This window comes from Capra hircus, chromosome 12 (assembly GCF_001704415.2).
Source record: "Capra hircus breed San Clemente chromosome 12, ASM170441v1, whole genome shotgun sequence".
Taxonomy (NCBI): Eukaryota; Metazoa; Chordata; class Mammalia; order Artiodactyla; family Bovidae; genus Capra; species Capra hircus.
In genome coordinates, this window is record NC_030819.1 from 64904603 (window position 1) to 64925304 (window position 20702).

General features: G+C 40.6%; 1 protein-coding gene across 3 annotated transcripts in view; it reads right to left on the minus strand.

The window, feature by feature from the left end:
- LOC102184634 (phosphatidylinositol 3,4,5-trisphosphate 3-phosphatase TPTE2-like) overlaps nucleotides 1-20702 on the minus strand; it is a 39372-nt gene that overhangs the window by 11962 nt on the left and 6708 nt on the right. For all 3 annotated transcript variants that reach the window (XM_013968294.2, XM_013968293.2, XM_013968292.2), the window contains 6 exons: nucleotides 12130-12190; nucleotides 11088-11169; nucleotides 10894-10982; nucleotides 6411-6472; nucleotides 4549-4629; nucleotides 3406-3511 (listed from right to left, as the gene is read on the minus strand). In XM_013968294.2, the coding sequence (XP_013823748.1) occupies nucleotides 3406-3511; nucleotides 4549-4629; nucleotides 6411-6472; nucleotides 10894-10982; nucleotides 11088-11169; nucleotides 12130-12190 (481 nt within the window). The remainder of the gene's footprint in view (nucleotides 1-3405; nucleotides 3512-4548; nucleotides 4630-6410; nucleotides 6473-10893; nucleotides 10983-11087; nucleotides 11170-12129; nucleotides 12191-20702) is intronic.

Sequence of the window (20702 nt, forward strand, 5' to 3'; positions counted from 1 at the left end):
TCTCCCATATGACATGCGGATTCTTTACCACTGAGCCACGTGGGAAGCCCTGAGATGAGGAAACTAAACCCATAAATCTCTCCACCAGTTTTTGCCCTGTAGCGCTTATAAATTTGCATTAGTTCCAGATCTACACTTGACAGTTTTAAGAGTATCTCCACAGAGGTTAAGTAAAACTCAAAATATTAAGAACCGTCCACAGTCTTAGGATATGATATCAGACTGAGACAATTTATGAAATGCTAGAACTTATTAAAACCATTTTCAAGCTTAGCATTTTGAGAAATGATTCCTCTTCTCATGGTTCATGTTTGAGCAATGCATCAAAACTCCATCAGACTAAATGCCTATTTGCCTGTTTGGAATAGCTTCATACTCACAGAGGTGTGTACAGATACTGTTACAGGCATACCTCAGGGATACTGTGGGTTTGTTTCCAGACCACTACAACAAAGCGAATATCGCAATAAAGCGAGTCACGTGAATTTTTTTTCTGTTTCCCAGTGCATATAAAAATGTATATTTACACTGTACTGTAGTCTATTTACGTCTAAAAAACACTACATACATTCATTAAAAAAAGACTTGATTGCCAAATTGCTAAAAAATGGTAACCATCATCTGACAATGCAGAATTGTCACAAACCTTTGTTGTTTTTTTTTTTTTTTAAAAAGCAACATCTGTGAAGTGTGATAAAGGAAAGCATAATAAAATGAGGTCTTCTCGGATTCTCATCATGCACCAAGAGGGCCCTGAGGGAGACGAGACACGCAGGTATAAACCAGGCTCTCATGCCGCCAACTTGGTTTTACAGCTGAGTTTAAAATTTCGAGAGAAAGCAATTGCTCCACCAGCCCCCTGTGTTGTCTCTCACACTGCAGAGAAGAGCAGTCTGGCTCTTTCTGCAGGGAACGATGGGGAGTGAACCACCCCTGTCCCCTCCTGCCCACTAGCCTGGCTTCACCCCAGGGAGGTCTGAGGGCAGCTGGCATTCCAAGCGAGACTCTACTCCAACCCTGTCCCTCATTCATCACACACACATGAGATGGTCAGAATGGACCTGTAAAGAACTCTGTAGTCCACAGAGCCTTCTCACAAACAGTTACTCCTTTATACACAGAGGCAGGCTTGTGCAGGAACAGGCTAGGTTTCCAGGGTCTGCCTGTGCAATGCTTGTTTGGAAATCTAGACCAAAATTGCCCACAGAACCCCTGCTGCTGGGCTGAAGTTTGTTTCTAGAAGCCAGAAACCCACGTGATCTGCTTGTGGTTGGCCCTCACAATTCCTCACCACCACTAGGAAGTGGTGGTGGTGACGTGAGGGTGTGTGGGTAGGGAGAGAGGAATATATAAATAATCTGGAAAAAAGCTTTTTCTATTTAATAATTGTAATTTTTTAACTATGCAATTTTTACATATATTTTGAAGGAGTCTCTTATTACTGAAGAATTGGATGAAGCATTAAAAAAATGTCTAGAGAGTATTTTAGTGAAATGTTAGTCGCTCGATCGTGTCCAACTCTTTCTGACCCCATGGACTGTAGCCCACGAGGCTCCTCTGTCCATGAGATTTTCCAGGCCAAGAATACTGGAGTGGGTTGCCATTTCCTCTTCCAGAGGATCTTCCCAACCCAGGGATCGAACCTGGGTCTCCTGCACTGCAGGCAGATACTTTACCATCTGAGCGTCCAAGGAAGCCCTGATACTGGGGGAAATTACAGGCAAAAGGAGAAGAGGGTGGCAGAGGATGAGATGGTTGGATAGCATCATCAACTCAATGGGCATGGATTTGAGTGAACTCTGGGAGATGGTGAAGGACAGGGGAGCCCAACGTGCTGCAGTCTATGGGGTCGTGAAGAATTGGACGCGACATAGAGACTGAACAACAGCAACAGACAGGATTTTGTGTGACTCCTCAGGGGACTAAAAACACGGAGCTGTCTGAGTGGAGACTAGCACCCTGGCTGCACACCACCCGGGAGACTCTAGCAACACCGGGTGCTCAAGCTGGTGATGCTTTCGGGGATCAGAGCCAGAAATGTCCCCTCCTGTCACACCCCTGGCAGTGGGGGAGCCCCATCCCTTCCACTGAGGGGTCTCCGTCTCCTGCCTCCCTGAGACTGAGCGGTGCAGGGAAGCCAGGCAGGTGAGAGAGAAATAGAACACGGGGCTTGACCTCTATTCCTCTCCCCCTCCTTCAAGTCCCAGAGATGAATGATCCGACCAGTCTCCCAGGGCGACGGCAGGTCCCTGTCTCTCTCCTTACATTCGTGAAGCAGGTACAGCCAGCTCTTTTTAAATTTAAGAGGATTTTTACTCCCAGTGAGAACTGGTAAGAGCTAGGGTACTGAGAGACAGGCCCCCAGAGACCAGGTGTGTCCGAACCCTTATTCCGTGTTCCTGTAGGTTCAGGGAAGGAAGACCCAAGTGCTGTCCTCCCCAGGAAACTTTCCAACACTGCTGTCAGCTCTCCATTCACGTACATCCCTCTCCTTTGCTTCCCACTCATGGGCTCCAGAGAAACATGAGCCAGGGGCCTGACCCAAAGTAGTTCTTGGGAGTTATTACGTAAAAAAAAAAAAGAATCATGGTAACAAAATGCATCTGCTGTTCAGGTATTTAAGACATCCTGATGGAGTTTCTGGGGAGAGAGGGCTATAGGAGAGGAGGGTGGGTAAAGGGAGAAACTTTTGATGGTGAGCAGAAAATCAAAGAAAACCAGGTGATGAGGAGAGGAAAAAAAAAAGGAGGATCTCTGAACGGAGAAGGAGAGAATGATCCAGGGATGTCTCTGCCAAGAAACCCTGAGCCAGAGATGAGGTGTGAGAAAGAAGTGGTCTCCAGCCTCACGGGCCCGTACTCCCTTTAATCTCAGAGGTCCTACGCTGAAAAGGACTCCCTGGGCTGAGCCCAGAGCCTCAATGAGAATAGGAGAAAGGGAAGGGGGTGGATGGAGCCCCTCAAACTGGGAAAGGAAAGGAGAGGACATCTGAGTGGTGGTAATGTGGCCACAGGGCTTCCCAGGTGGCTCAAGGGTGAAGAATCCTCCTGCCATTGCAGAAGACGTGAGTTCGATCCCTGGATCGGGAAGATCCCCTGGAGAAGGAAATGGGAAGCCACTCCAGTATTCTTGCCTGGGAAATCCCACGGACAGAGGAGCCTGGCAGGCTGCAGTCCATGGGACCACAAAAGAGTCAGACATGACTCAGCAACTGAACGATAGCGACAATCTGGCCACGGCAGTACAGGGCTAATGGGCAATTCCAGGGGGAGGAACTCGTATGTGAGGCTCCACTAACAGCTATCAGTTGGGACTGTCTGTGTATATAACTGTGAGAAAACCCTCCCAAACAGTAAGAACACTGGCCCTCCTGCCCATTTCTCCAATTATGCATTCAGCACTTACCATGAATTGAATAAATCACGATTTTTTTGATCGTGAGTTTTTTTATTGGAGGAAGAGTCAAATTGTAGATATTTTTCACCATTGCAAAATATCCAACGAATCTGTTCTGCAAAACAACAGAGGTCTCAATTTCAAGGGAGGTGAAAATTCTAAAGTCAGTATCCCCGATTTTTTTTAAGGAAAGTCATGGCTGAAGGAAACATTGACTGGGGGCCATTAGAGAAGGCACTGTCGTCTCATGGCTGTATATCGACCTTAAGGGGGAAAATACTGAACTAAAAGCAATGCAGCAGGAACAAGAAAGGGGCCTGGTGTCCTGAGAGGCAGCTGGGACCAAGAGCAACTAACCAGAACCAGCAAAATAGCTACGACAGTATCACAGCAAGATGCAGTTAACCGCAAATGTAAGAGGGTAGGAGCTTTGTGGTGGCTGAGTTACAGGAAGGTTTGTGCCCTGCAGGGAGAAGGAGCAGCTCTTCGGATAAGAGAAGGGAAGATGTAAAAACTCAGGGGGAGGACCGCCCCCCGCCCCCAGGCCAGCAGCACATACGTATTCTTCTCCAGTCCCAGTCAGCAAGCAGTTCCCCACTGGCCATTTCCCCAATCCCATTTTTGCAGCAAAGCCCTGCAGATTCTCTCAGCCTAGTCCTCCTATGGCAAGTCACTCACAAGCGCTCCGCTTGAGCTTTTCTTCTAGAAGTTGAACAGTTCTGGATGGAATCAGCTGTACAGAAAAGTTCGCAGGCTCTTCCCCACTCATTGGGAAATATTAGTAAAATTAACCACCATGCTCTTCATTGGAAAGGGCCAGTCAAGCTCTTCAGTCAGGGATGGGTGAAATGTGTGTAGTGCATGGAATGACCCGCAAAGCAGGGCCAGGAGGGGATGGTGTCTGAGAATTACCGCCACACACACGCCGGAGAGCCGCAACTACTGAAGCCCAAGGGCCTAGAGCCTGTGCTTTGCAATAAAAGAAACCATCACAGTAAGAAGCCCAGGCAACGCAGCTAGAGAAAGTCTGCACGCAGCAACGACCCGGAGCAGCCAAAAATTATTAAAAAGAAAGAAAACAAAACAAAAGAAATAGGTGCCCGTCTTAACCTAATTACCCAGAGCGACCCCTTTTAAAGAAAGGACACTTACCTGAGAAGGAGTCTCTACTCCCTGAAACTTACTGCTAGTGGATTTGTCTGTTCGCCGTTCTCCAAAATAATACAGGCTGTCCTATAAAAGAGGGGACAGTCCAGTCATGGGCCATCTGCACTTTCCTTTCCTGTAGAAGGCATTAGAAAGTTTCTAAGGACATGCGATTTCCTAAGGTCAGCGGTCTCTGGGCAGAGGCTACCCAAAATAACAGAACAAAGAAACACATCAAGGCCTACTCTCATTCAAAGATTCATAAAGACAGGGACTTTTAGAGCTGGGAAACTTCAGAGATAATCTGGTCCTTCTTCCTTTCTTACTATTTTACAAGAAGAAGATTAGGACCAAAAGAAAATCCAGTGACCTGCCTTGGAGATGTATGTAACTGGTCAGTCAAAGACAGCACAGGCCTGAACACTGACCTCTGGCTCTATCCAGGGGTTCAGACCAATGGCTTTCAAACTTTTCTTTTCCTTTTTTCGGCCGCACACCACGTGGGCTCTTACTTCCCTGGCCAGGGATTGAACCTGTGCCGTCTATGCTGGAAATGCGGCATCTTAACCACTGGACCATTAGGAAAGTCCTCAGACTTTTCATTTTCAAAGCTACAATCTATTTCCATAAACCTGGGAGATGCACACACACTCTCTCATGAACACACAACTGAAACAAAAGTTTCACAAAACAATACTCACCTTTTCTAATCTATCCCATCTTATACGTAGATTTGGTTGCAAGTCACAACCCAATGAGTTGATTTCACAACTCACTGATAAACTCTGATCCACAGTGTGAAAAACACTGTCCTAGAGTATCCATTGTCCTAACCTGTACGTCTCAAATTAGAAGCAAAGAGGAGGGTGGAATCAGAGCCCTGGACCCAGAGCATAACCCTCAGCTTCTCTTATCTGGGCGGCAGACCAAAAGAGGCCCAGAGATGCTGGGAGCATGCCCTTCTCCGTAAGATCACGGCAGAAAAAAGAGAATGAGATCCGTGCTTTAAGACACAGCAGCAACCCATCCTGTCTTCTCAGAAATTCCCAGAGGGCACAAGACCCCACAGCTATTGATTGTGCAAAGATAGTAATGTCTAGGGGAGCTTTTGTTCTGGGTTGGAAAATGAAGACTTTTACCTACTGAGCACTTCCAAGGATGTTCAAGGTCCTTTACAAAATTTCCCTAACCCATCTTCTTATTCTTGTGAGGAAAGCAGAAAGCCAGGAGTTGGTGGGATTCTATCAGAGCAGGGGTGGGTCTGGGGGTGGCATGTCAAGTTTCTGGATTGCTGAGGTTTTTTGTACTTGCATAACTCAACCTTACTCACTTCACATTAACCCTTCTTCTAGTGGGTCCTGTCTTTAATCAAAATATTGACATTGTACTCATGATGAATGTGGGTGCATTAATTTTGATTTTTTAAAAAATATTGCGTTAGAAGATTATTGATCCTAATTACTGAGATTTTTGGCATTCCCTTAAATTTTGTGCCCAGGGTGAGCATCTCAGCAACTTTACCCTCATCCCAGTCCAGAGGAAGAGGCACTGAGGTCAGTTACCAACCAGTGCCAATTAAACAAGAAAGTATCCAAGCCAGGTGTTCTAAAACCACCTCTCCAATAACAATTCCATGAAGTACAGTGACTCAATGGACATGAGTTTGAGCAAACTCCGGGAGATAGTGAGGGACAGTGAAGACTGGCGTGAGGCAGTTCATGGGGTGCAAAGAGTCAGATACAACTTAGCGACTGAACAACGCACACACACCATGACTTCAGGAATCATCCTAACATCCTACCCATGAGCTTGCAAAGCTAGCAAACTCAATAAGCCTAAGACAGAGTTTATAGGAGCATCTTTCATACCTCCGCGGTGGCAAATATCTCACTGGCAAGGAGGTAGGCACAGATCATAGTTCCAGTTCTTCCTAGAAAAGAAGTTAGTCCATGAACCATTGTTCCTGAGAGCACTTGATATAAAACTACTCTCCAGAGTATTGAAAGAGCTCATTGTGGATTGATTTTTCTTTCATGCCAAAAGTACAGGTTCCAAATATTTCAGTTCAGAGATAGCTGGAGCTGGGACACTGCTTGTTCTGAGGGTCTGCCTAGAGCTCTGTGTTGTGTGCACACGTGTGCACGTGAACGTTGTTCTTGAACCATGACCCCTGGGGACTGCAGTAACAGGCTCTGCTCTAGGACTCTAAAGCTAAAGTGATGCCCACTGATTAAGAGCTAATTACACACCCTGTTTCTCTCCTAATGTAAATAAAAGAAGCGATAAAAGATAAAAGATGGACAGAACCCAAACCACCACTTAGCATTCGTAATACCCACTCCTATTTCAGCTAGAGTTATTGTATTGTAAAGCATACATTAAAATAGGAAGACCAGCGTAATAAGCCCGCATACACCTGTGCCCCAGAGTCCATAACGATTCATTGTTTTACTTGTTTCTTTTCTTCCCTCATCCTTCTCCCCCTCCTTCTTTCTATGCCCTTCCTGTAGCATCTTACTTTATTATTAATTAATTTTTATTGGGGTATAGTTGCTTTACAATGTAGTGTTAGCTTCTACTGCCCAGCAAAGTGACCCAGCAAAACGTACACATATAGCCCCCCTTTGGATTTCCCTCCCATTTAGGTCACCACAGAGCATTAAGGAGAGTTGCTTGTGCCATACAGTAAGTTCCCATCAGCTGTCTATTTTACACGTAGTATCAATAGTGTGTATATGTCAGTTCTCCCAGTTCCTCCCAATTCCACCCACCCTTACCCACCTTGTATCCGCACACTGGTTCTCTAGGTCCGTGCCTCTATTTTTGCTTTGCAAATAACCTCATCTATACCATTTCTAGATTCCACATATATGCTTTCATCCCCGTACCATTTTAAAGAAAACTTGATTTCATGTCATTTCAAGCTCAAAGTCTCATGCTTTTTGTCCAGGCACACAAAGTGTGAGCTGAAAAGTATGTTGCTTCTATTATTTCTACAATGACCTATGACTTTTGTCTTAGCTAGCGTATGCTGAACTTATTTTATGTAATTCCAAACTTAACCTTTTACCTTGAGATAGACTTTATTTTCTATTCTGTCCTTCAAAAAATGAATGTTTAAATTTATTTTCCAATCCATAGTTTGAAAAACACTACTCTAAGCCAATAACTTCCAAAGAAGGCTACTGACCATTAACAACCTGGCTCTCTCTAGGTTAACATTTCAAATTTGTTGGACATCTATGAGTCTCCACAACCATTATATAGTCCCATTTGAAAAAAGAAAAACAAAACCAACTTTTGTAGATCCATGTCCTGGTGGCTATGGATAAGCACACACACTCTGCCATAGACGGAGATGCCGCCCTCTCCTCCAAGCAAGGAATCATTAAAATGCTTCACATTTGTTTTCAGTATTTTAACTCAAAACACAGGTGTGTATTCACTAAAATTTTGCTATGGACAAAAGTTTTTCCCCTTTAAGTATGATGAAAAGAATCTACCAAAATATGTGCCAGGTTTACCATATTAATGATGAAATGATAACATTCCTTCTAAAGTCAGGGACTAAACAAAATGTCACTATTGGCTGTTTCTATTTAACACTGTGCTACATGGCTCAGCCAGTGTTGTAAGGTAAGAAAAAGAAACAAAACGTATATGAATAAAAAAAGAAGAAACAAACTATTTGAAGACTAGAAAAATCCAAGTAACTCTATAGGCTAACTCCTAAAACTGATGACAAGCGTTCAGGAAGATACAAGGTCAACACTAAAAGAACAAACAAGCAAACAAAACCCCCCAACAAACTCATGGCTAAATAAAGGATGTAGGTTGAAATCTTTAGAGTAATTACTAAGGAATATAAAAAGAGTATATGACTTCCAAGCAAATGGTGGGGGTGGAAAGAAGCAAAAAATTCAATCAAAATATCAGTAAAGATATAGAATATGTGAATAAAACAATGAACAAACAACCTAATGGGTACATATTGAACCCTGTTCAGAACAATGCATAATACACTTATTTTTCAAGTGCAGAGAAAACATTTGATAAAATTGACCAAATTCTGGGCCATAAAGTTGGTTTTAGAAAAGGCAGAGGAAACTGAGATCAAATTAACAACATCTGCTGGATCATTGAAGAAGCAAGAGAGTTTCAGAAAAACATCTATTTCTGCTTTGTTGATTATGCCAAAGCCTTTGACTGTGTGGATCACAATAAACTGTGGAAAATTCTGAAAGAGATGGGAATACCAGACCACCTGACCTGCCTCTTGAGAAACCTATATGCAGGTCAGGAAGCAACAATTAGAACTGGACATGGAACAATGGACTGGTTCCAAGTAGGAAAAGGAGTACATCAAGGCTGTATATTGTTACCCTGCTTATTTAACTTCTATGCAGAGTACATCATGAGAAACTCTGGGCTGGAGGAAGCACAAGCTGGAATCAAGATTGCCAGGAGAAGTATCAATAACCTCAGATATGCAGATGACACCACTCTTATGGCAGAAAGTGAAGAACTAAAAAGCCTCTTGATGAAAGTGAAAGAGGAGAGTGAAAAAGTTGGCTTAAAGCTCAACATTCAGAAAACTAAGATCATGGCATCCGGTCCCATCACTTCATGGGAAATAGATGGGGAAACAGTGGCTGACCTTATTTTTCTGGGCTCCAAAATCACTGCAGATGGTGATTGCAGGCATGAAATTAAAAGATGCTTACTCCTTGGAAGGAAAGTTATAACCAACCTAGACAGCATATTAAAAAGCAGAGGCATCAGTTTGTCAACAAAGGTCCATCTAGTCAAGGCTACGGTTTTTCCAGTGGTCATGTATGGATGTGAGAGTTGGACTGTGAAGAAGGTTGAGCGCCAAAGAATTGATGCTTTTGAACTGTGGTTGGACTTCTGAACTCCTTGCACTGCAAGGAGATCCAACCAGTCCATCTTAAAGGAGATCAGTCCTGGGTGTTCACTGGAAGGGCTGATGTTGAAGCTGAAACTCCAATACTTTGGCCAGCTGGTGAAGAGCTGACTCATTGGAAAAGACCCTGGTGCTGGGAAAGATTGAGGGCAGGAGGAGAAGGGGACGATGGACGATGAGATGGTTGGATGGCATCACTGACTCAATGGACATGGGTTTGGGTAGACTCCGGGAATTGGTGATGGACAGGGAGGCCTGGCATGCTGCGGTTCATGGGGTTGCAAAGAGCTGGACACGACTGAGCGACTGAACTGAACTGAGACAAATTTCAAAGAACTGAAAAAATACATATGTTCTCTTACCACAATGCAATATAGACAGAAATCAGTAACTAGAAGACAATTACAAAATCCTCATGTTTGAAAATACAGTATATTTCTATATAACCCATGAGGCTAAAGAAACAAACACAATGGAAATTAGAAAATATTCTGAACTAAATAATAATGAGTACATATAAAAACCTGTGTGATGAAGCTTCACTAAAATCTTCATTAATTCTGATAACTTATCTGTAAATTCTTTTGCATTTTATTGCACAAGATTATATTGTGTGAAAATAAGGAACTATGTTTTGTCCTTTTCAATCTTTTTTTTCTTTAGCACTGGCTAGAACCTTTGGTACGGTGTTGAATTAGTAGTGATGATCACAGGCACCCTTGTTCGCCTACTCTCAAAGGAAAAGCTTTCAATAGCTCACCAATTACTTTAGCGGGTGTGTGTTTTTTACCACATTAAGGCATTCCTTTAATCTGCTAAGAGTTTTTATAATGAATGAATGTTGAATTTTATCAGAAACTTTTTCTGTATCTTTAAAATAATATGATTTTTTAGCTTTATTAATCTGGTTGATTACATGGACTGATAGTAAACTAACCTTGAATTCCTGGAATAGACACAATTTTGTTGCGCTGTAGTATTTTTTAATAAATTGCTGGTTTCTTAATATTTTCTTAAGAATTTTTCTATCCATGTCATGGGTAAGAGTAGCTTTAGTTTTCAGACTTTGGCTTCATAAACTAAAATTAAGTTGCGCTTACTCTTTTTTTTGTCTTTGGATGAATTTGTGTAAGCTGACGTCTTTCCTCTCCTTCCTCTTTCCTTCTCTTCCTGCAGTCTTTTTATTTTTTAATCTAATTTATTTTTTAATTGGAGGAAAATTGCTTTACAGTGTTGTGTTAGTTTCTGTAGTGCAACAACTCAAATCAGCCATAATCATACATTCTTCCTTCACTCTTGAAGCTAATTTTTAAAAATGTCAACAGCAATTATTCCTGGTTCATAGCAGTACATATCTTGTTGATGTCCCTTATTAAATGTTTCAAATTTCTTTAGAAAAAGAGAAATAAAAAGAAGAAGGTCTTTACCTTTTCCTCCTTTACAGTGAACCACTATGATATTGTCCTTGTCTTGGGCCATCCACTCCCTCACTTCCATGGAGAACGCCACCATCTCACTGATTTCAAATGAAATATTTTGGGTTGAATTAAAATGCTTCCAAAGAAAACCAAGCCCTATGTATCTGACCCTCTTCTGTTAGTCAATTTGGCATCAAACATACCTCAGAGAGGGGACGTTGTGATCATCAATCAAGTATCGATGGACCCTATGATGGAAGTACTTAGGATCATAAGCTCTTTCACCTGAAATAAATGATGCATAGGTCATATCACTAACTCTAATTAACATAGCAAATAAGCAAGGTGTGAGTAAGTTATACTTTTTAGAGACTCCTTGTCTACTTTTAAAAAGAGATTTCTGACTGGCTCCTGCTGCTCCAAAAGGGTCTCAGAAACATAAGTGCTTTCTCCATCTTGAGTAACATAAGCCCAAATTATTTGGTTTGTTTTACTTTTGGTTTGCCTTACTTTTAATTTTCTTTTTACAAACACCTTTTCATTTTGTATTGCGGTATAGCCAATTAACAAAGCTCTGATAGTTTCAGGTGAACAGCGAAGGGACTCAGCCATACATATACATGTATCCATTCTCTCCTAAACACCCCTCCATCCAGGCTGCCATATAACATTGAGCAGAGTTCCGTGTTCGATACAGTAGGTCCTTCTTACTTGTAATTTTCTAGCAGGCTACTCATTACTTTATCATAGCGTTACACAGGGCAGAAGCAAATGTGGCCACCAGAATAGACATTTGCCTCCTGAAAAATATCCATTTACTATATAGGAAGAGGTGAAACTGGGATATAATCTGTTTTCTACAAGGATTTGGATTTATTTTTTCCATGCAGGGCCCTGGTCTCCTCACACTTCATCCCTCGTGGGTTAGAGCATGCAATTGTTGAATTGTCTTCCAAACACAAGCTGGCAGGAAAAACAGAAAAATTTTCCTAAACCTACCACCGCAAGAGCTGACTCTTTCTAAAATGTCTCTGCCTCCAGTCTCCTGCCTCCCTCACAGGGTATGTTGTGCTGTTGAGCTTTCTTTTCCTACTAAATAGGGCCAGCATAAGATGGAGATTTTAAAAAATTCACTTCCTACCACCAAATACTTATGATTAAATGAAATGTAAAAACTAAATCATCTTCTTGCACGCAGTGACCTGTTTTCTATCATAGGAGCAAAACATGGAGTCTTATACGTACTGCAGAGGTTATAGACTTGATAGTGGTTTGGGTGCTTCGTGTCCAGGAACCGCACAACTTCCTAAAAAAGATGGACACACATCTTATACATGTCCATGGTGCACCAACATAAACCTTTCCCTCCTACTAACCTAGAACGATTATTACCTTTCATTCACTTGTCCCTCACTTAGCACCTTTTAGGGGAGAGTCAATGAATAAAATGCATTCCAAGTTATATCTAAACCCTTTGTGAGTTTTGAAATAGCCCACAAAGTTGTACTTTTATACTCACATTAGCCTTTACTATAAATACAGATTGTTTAAAGCTACCAGATAAGGAAATTAGATGGTTAATGAGCTTTAAGGAATTGTAATTTGTTCTAAACTTTGTAAGTAAGTAAGTGAAGTCACTCAGTCGTGTCTGACTCTTTGCGACCCCGTGGACTGTAGCCGGCTCCTCCATCCATGGGATTCTCCAGGCAAGAGTACTGGAGTGGGTTGCCATTTCCTTCTCCAGGGAATCTTCCTGACCCAGGGATCAAACCCACATTGCAGGCAGACGCTTTAACCTCTGAGCCACCAGGGAAGCCTAAACTTTGTATGGAACCACAAAAGAATCCCAAAAGCCAATCTTCAGGAAGAAGAACAAAGCTAGAGCTTTATTGCTCCCTGATTTTATCATGCTCCCTGATTTTAGACTATTAATACAAAGTTGAAGTCATCAGAACAGTGTGGTACTGGCACAAAAACAGACACATAGATCAATGGAACAGAATCGAGGGCCCAGAAATAAATCCACACATATATGAATAACTATGCAACTTAAAAAAAAAAAAAGAAAAACAATTAAAAATGGGTAGAGGATCTTCTCTAGGGGAACTTTGATCCCTGAACCAGGGATCAAACCTGCATCATCACTTAAGTCTCATGCACTGGCAGGTGGGTTCTTTACCACTAGCACCACCTGGGAAGCCCCATATGGATAATTAACTTATGATAAAGGAGCAAAGAATATACAGAAAGGATGGTCTCGTTAACATACAGTGCTGAGAAAACTAGACAGCCACATGCAGCCATTATCTCACATTACACACAAAAATTAACTCAAAAAGGATTAAAGACTTGAATGTAAGATGCAAAAACATAAAATTCCTAGAAGAAAAAATGGCTGTTAACTTCCCTGATGTTGGTCTTAGCGATGTTTTTGTGGATCTGACTCCAAAGGCAAGGGAAACAAGCCAATATAAACAAATGGGGCCAAGTCAAACTAAAAAACTCCTGTACAGTGATAGAGACTATTACCAAAACAAAAAGGGAGTCTAACTGAATGGCTGAAGGTATCTGCAATTCATATATCCAGTAAAGGGTTAATATACAAAATTTAAGAACTATACAATTTAAAAATAAACAAAGTCTACAAGCAATAAATGCTGGAGAGGGTGTGGAGAAAAAGGAACCTTCTTACACTGTTGGTGGCAATGCAAACAAGTACAGCCACTATAGAGAACATTGTGGAGATTCCTTAAAAAACTGGAAATAGAACTGCCATACGACCCAGCAATCCCACTGCTGGGCATACACACCAAGGAAACCAGAATTGAAAGAGACACGTGTACCCCAATGTTCATCACAGCACTGTTTATAATAGCCAGGACATGGAAGCAACCTAGATGTCCATCAGCAGATGAATGGATAAGAAAGTGTGGTACATATACACAATGGAGTGTTACTTGGCCATTAAAAAGAATACATTTGAATCAGTTCTAATGAGGTGGATGAAACTGGAGTCTATTATACAGAGTGAAGTAAGCCAGAAGGAAAAACACCAATACAGTATACTAACGCATCTATATGGAATTTAGAAAGATGGTAACGATAACCCTGTATGTGAGACAGCAAAAGAGACACAGATATATAGAACTGTCTTTTGGACTCTGTGGGAGAGGATGAGGGTGGGAAGATTTGGGAGAATGGAATTGAAACATGTATATTATCATATGTGAAACAAATCTCCAGTCCAAGTTCATTGCATGATACAGGGTGCTCGAGGCTGGTGCACTGGGATGATCCAGAGGGATGGGATGGGGAGGGACATGGCAGGAGGGTTCAGGATGGGGAACACATGTACACCTGTGGCAGATTCATGTCAATGTATGGCAAAACCAATACAATACTGTAAAAAATATATAATAAAGTCAGTTAAGTGAAAAAAAACAGGAAAAATTAAAAATAAATAAAGAAAACAATAAAAAATAGGTAGAGGATCTGAACAGTTTTTCAAAGAAGATATACAGATGACCATCAAGCACATGAAAAAATGTTCAACATCACTAATCCATAGGGAAATGCGCATCAAGATATAACCTAACACCTGTTAGAATAGCTATTATCAAAAATAAGTAATAAAAAATGTTAAGAGAGGATGTAGAGAAAAGGGAATCCTTCAACACTATTGGTAGGACTGTAAATTGAAGTAACTTCTATGGAAAAAAGCATAGAGATTCCCCCCCAAAATTAAGACTAGAACTACCATATGATCCCAGCTATTCCATTTATGGGTATATACCCAAAGAACACAAAAAACACTAATTCCAAAAGATACATGCACCATTCACTGCAGCATTATTAACAATGGCCAAGATATGGAAACAACAACAATGTCCATCGATGGATGAATAAAGATGTGATACACACAAGCACACGTGTACACACACACACGCACACACTCCTATTCAGTCATAAATGAAGTCCATCATTTGCAGCAACATGGATGGACCCTGCAAGCATTATGCTAAGTGAAATGGTCAGGCAGAGAAAGACAAACAGCATATGATTTCATTCACATGTGAAATCTAAAAAAATAAAATGAACACACAAAAGAGGACGAAACCAAGCATGGATACAGAGAACAGATTACCTGGTTACCAGAGGGGAAGGGGTTTGGGGTGTGCCTGAAATAAGCAACGAGGGTCAACTGTTATGGCAATAGATAGCAACTAGACTTATGGCAGTGATCACTTTGTAGTGTATACAGATGTAGAATTATAATGTTGTACTCCTGAAACTTATTAGAAAGAGAGAGAGAGAGGAGAAAGAATAGGAGTGGAACAGAGGGAAGGAGGAAGTAGTAAGGGTTTGCCTGAGAGCACAGTCAGCAAAAGTTTTGACCAACTTACAGCATGATGAAGACGAAGATCACAGTGACTGACATCTGGATCAAAGGATTCCTCAGTAAGCCGTATAGAAAATAAACTTCCAAATGAAGATGGTCTGGAAGCTGAGGGGCATGAGGTTAAAAAAATACTCAAGTATGACAAAGAAAACGATGTCAGAGATGGCCAAGAAACTTCCAGGGACATGTTATAGGGACATGTTACGGCAAAAGAGACAGAAGAACCAGCTCCATCTAAAAATAAAGACAAAGCGGATGAAGAAGAAGAGAGTCTTAAACAACACCAACAGAAAAAAAAAATCAAGAAAAAGAATCTGATGATGCCTTAACTATAAATGAGTGACGGACGGCACAGAAGCGTGGCCGAGAGGAGCTATCCCTTGCCGAAGGTCAGGGGCGCGACCACGGAAGAGCAGCCGAGAGGAGGCACTCCATGTCCTACCTCGGGGGGGCCGAGAGGAGCTAGCCCACGACCGAGGTCAGGGGCGGCGGCCGGGAGGAACAACCCCACGTCCAAGGAGCAGTGGCCGCGCGGGCGCAGGAGAGCCGAGAGGACCTATTCCATGTTCAAGGTCAGGAGGGGCGGCCATGAGGAGATACCCCTCGTCCAAGGTAAGGAGCAGCGGCTGCACTTTGCTGGAGCAGCCATGAAGAGATAACCCACGTCCAAGGTAAGAGAAACCCAAGAGAACTGGAAAAGGTCGGTTTTAATTCCAATCCCAAAGAAAGGCAATGCCAAAGAATGCTCAAACTACCGCACAATTGCCCTCATCTCACACTCTAGTAATGCTCAAAATTCTTCAAGCCAGGCTTCAGCAATAGGTAAACCGTGAACTTCCAGATGTTCAAGCTAGTTTTAGAAAAGGCAGAGGAACCAGAGATCAAATCGCCGACATCCTCTGGATCATGAAAAAAGCAAGAGAGTTCCAGAAAAACATCTATTTCTGCTTTATTGACTATGCCAAAGCCTTTGACTGTGTGGATCACAATAAACTGTGGAAGAAAGAGATGGGAATACCAGACCACCTGACCTGCCTCTTGAGAAACCTATATGCAGGTCAGGAAGCAACAGTTAGAACTGGACATGGAACAACAGACTGGTTCCAAATAGGAAAAGGAGTACGTCAAGACTGTATATTGTCACCCTGCTTATTTAACTTATATGCAGAGTACATCTTGAGAAACGCTGGGCTGGATGAAGCACAAGCTGGAATCAAGATTGCCAAGAGAAATATCAATAACCTCAGATATGCAGATGACACCACCTTTATGGCAGAAAGTGAAGAGGAACTAAAAAGCCCCTTGATGAAAGTGAAAAAGGAGAGTAAAAAGTTGGCTTCAAGCTCAACATTCAGAAAACGAAGATCATGGCATCCGGTCCCATCACTTCATGGGAAATAGATGGGGAAACAGTGGAAACAGTGTCAGACTTTATTTTTGGGGGGCTCCAAAATCACTGCAGATGGTGATTGCAGCCATGAAATTAAAAGACACTTACTCCTTGGAAGAAAAGTTATGACCAACCTAGATAGCATATTCAAAAGCAGAGACATTACTTTCCCAACTAAGGTCCGTCTAGTCGAGGCTATGGTTTTTCCTGTGGTCAGGTATGGATGTGAGAGTTGGACTGTGAAGAAGGCTGAGCGCCAAAGAATTGATGCTTTTGAACTGTGGCATTGGAGAAGACTCTTGAGAGTTCCTTGGACTGCAAGGAGATTCAACCAGTCCATCCTAAAGGTGATCAACCCGGGGATTTCTTTGGAAGGAATGATGCTAAAGCTGAAACTCCAGTACTTTGGCCGCCTCATGCAAAGAGTTGACTCATTAGAAAAGACTCTGATGCTGGGAGGGAGTGGGGCCAGGAGGAGAAGGGGACAACAGAGGATGAGATGGCTGGATGGCATCACTGACTCGATGGACGTGAATCTGAGTGAACTCCGGGAATTGGTGATGGACAGGGAGGTCTGGCGTGCTGTGATTCATGGGGTCGCAAAGAGTCTGACGCGACTGAGCTGAACTAACTATAAATGAAGAGACTTCTGTGGAAAATAATCAATAGAAGAATCTCCTCTGTCTCAGGATGAAAAAGACTAAGATTCTGCAGATAGTGAGAATAGAGGCCCTACAAGTAGGATTCCAATTGTCATGAGATAGAAGAACTAGGAGGATCCAACGCCAACAGAACTGGAGAGGCCCTCTCAGATCATCCACAGGAAATGGCTGTGAAGTCACAGAAGTCACTGATGAGCCAACGGAACAAGACTCTTTAGAGCCTTTCAGGAGACCACACTCAGTTCTAGTTTTACATTCTTTGAAATTTTTATGTAAACAAATGGAGTTTTAGTTTTACAAGAAAAGGAGGTCATAAAGTACTTCATGGGATAAATTCTGAAAGAGTTATTCATGTAGAAAACTATGAATATCAGCTCTACTGGGTCCTGCTTACTAAATACTTTTTGGAAGGTGGGAAAGGATCTGGTTAAATCAGCAACTCGTTTTTAGATTTTTTTAAGTTTAGAATTAGAGTGTTTAAACTGGAAAGTAATAATTACAGTCCTTAATTCTTTTGGAGAGTATTGTGTTCAGATAATACATATACAAAAAAGCTTCCAGTCTTCTGACAGCTCTGGCAGTTTTTATATTTCAGTTGTAGTCACCATATGGTAACCATAGTTACCACAGTCACATTTACCATATGAGTTAAAGTGCTTCATGGTAGTTATATACAATTTTTATTTATAATATAAATTACATATATGTTCATCTCTTACAGAAATACAAAAATAAAAAATTTTCTTCCTTAGAATAATATATGTATATTTATGTGTGAAAAAGTATAAGTGTTAGCTGTTCAGTCATGTCCAACTCTTTGGGACCTCATGGACTACAGCCTGCCAGACTCCTCTGTCCATGGAATTCTCCAGGCAAGAATACTGGAATGGATTGTCATGCCCTTCTCTAGGTAATCTTTCTAACCTGGGGATCGAACTGAGGTCTCCTGCACTGCAGGCAGATTCTTTACCATTTGAGCCACCAGGGAAGCGCATATTTATGTGTAACATATTATATGTTATATATATATGTAAGATCATGCATAGCATATAAAATAAATATGATATATATTATATATAACAGAATATTAGAAAGAACTATGTATAGTTTATTATATAATTTCATATTATATAATATATAAATTATAAATTTGTATATACTGATAGTATTACATATATTAATATATTCAGAATATATGTATATTTGTATATTATATAAATGACAATTATATCATATAATATAAAAACTATTATTTAAGTTTATAATTTTATATTATATAGTATACATAATAAATCATATATAAATATACATATATTATTATAAAGGGGGAACTGTTATATTTTTGTTTCTATAAGAGTTGAAATGTATACTATATATGTAAATATTTATAGATGGAATATTGTTACATAAAATTGATATATATTTATATGTGATACATAATTATATACTATATAACATGATATATATTTAATATATTAATTTTATATATGTTAACATATATTTAGGAGATCCAACCAGTCCATCCTAAAGGAGATCAGTCCTGAGTGTTCATTGGAAGGACTGATGCTGAAGCTGAAACTCCAATACTTTGGCCACCTGATGCAAAGAACTCACTCATTGAAAAACACCCTGATTCTGAGAAAGATTGAAGGCGGGAGGAGAAGGGTATGACAGAGGATGAGATGCTTGGATGTATTCACCGACTCAATGGACATGAGTTTGAGTGAACTCTGGGAGTTGGTGATGCACAGGGAGGCCTGGTATGCTGCAGTCCATGGGGTCACAAAGAGTTGGACACGACTGAGCACCAGAACTGAACTGAGTATATACTATAATGTAGATTTTATTCAAATAGATATGATTTTAAGAGAAATATTATTTTAATATATCAATATATAATATACAACTGTATATTATCTAATTTATGATATACAGTATATATAATATATATCATTTACACACATTATTCTGAGGGGGAAATGCTGTGTTTTCTGTTTCTATAAGATACCATGCTGAAGCTGAAACTTCAATACTTTCGCCACCTGATGCGAAGAGTTGACTCGTTGGAAAAGACACTGATGCTAGCAAAGATTGAAGGCAGGAGGAGAAGGGGATGACAGAGAACTAGATGGTTGGATGGCATCACCGACTTGATGGACATGAGTTTGAGCAAGCTCCAGGAGTTGGTGATGGACAGGGAGGTCTGGTGTGCTGCAGTCCATGGGGTTGCAAAGAGTCAGACATGACTGAGGGACTGAACTGAACTGATAAGATATGAATTGGATACTTTTTCTAGTTGGTAACAAAGGAGTAACATTTTTCAAGACAGATTCTCCTCTAAGTAATTTAAAATCTGATCCTTGTTAATGCTTGGAAACCTTAAGCCTGTTGAAATTATGAAGTTAAACACATTCTGAGAGATCTATTCAAACTAAAATTCTTTTTGTACACTTTTGTGGTGAGAAAAAGACTTCATTATTTGTAAGAAAATGTGCTTTACCTTAGAAATAGTGTTCAAACATTAGCTTACTGTTTTGTAGAAGGAATATGCTTATGAAGCTGACATGAGATTATTTCAGACAAACTGGGCAGGTTTACAGTTTTTGCTTGCTTTTCTGCACATTTGTGAATGTTATACATTTCTTTCTAACATATTCCAGAGTATGCAAATATTAATGTATGAAACACAAGTATACAGGAAAAATTAATAAATTACTTTGATGATGGACTTGAGCTAAATGACTGAATATCATATTCACAGATTTAAAGTCATGAGATGTGTACAACTTCTGCGTTAAAATTACTGGCTGCAAAATTTATATCTATTTCTTCAGATGCACCTCTTGGTATTTAGAATTTTGAATTTTCTGAATTTTTAGAATGTGATGTGTTGGCTGCTTTTGTGAAGCAATGTATAATTGTATAATTTCTGTAAGTAAACTGGATGCTTGGGCTTCCAATCAATATTCCAGAAGTAATAAATATTAATGTTATGCTATTTAGAAAGAACTGTACTTTATATAATTATATGTACAACTATTATATTACCGTACCCACAATAATACTGGACAAATCTCATGGAATTTATTGTAAGCATAAAAAGCTACAGTATATGATTTCATTTATGTGAAATTTAAGAAAAAGTAGAACTAATCTGTTGTGACAGAAGTGAGAACTGGAATTACCTTCAGTATGTCAGGGTATTGACTGAAAAAGAGCAACAAGTGTTCCACATTTCGATAGGGGTGTTGGTTACATGCATACATACCTATATATAATTTTAACCAAGATACACATTTAAGGTTAGTACAATTTACAATCTTTGTTTGCCTCAAAGTATAAAAACATACCCGCGTGTATATAGGTA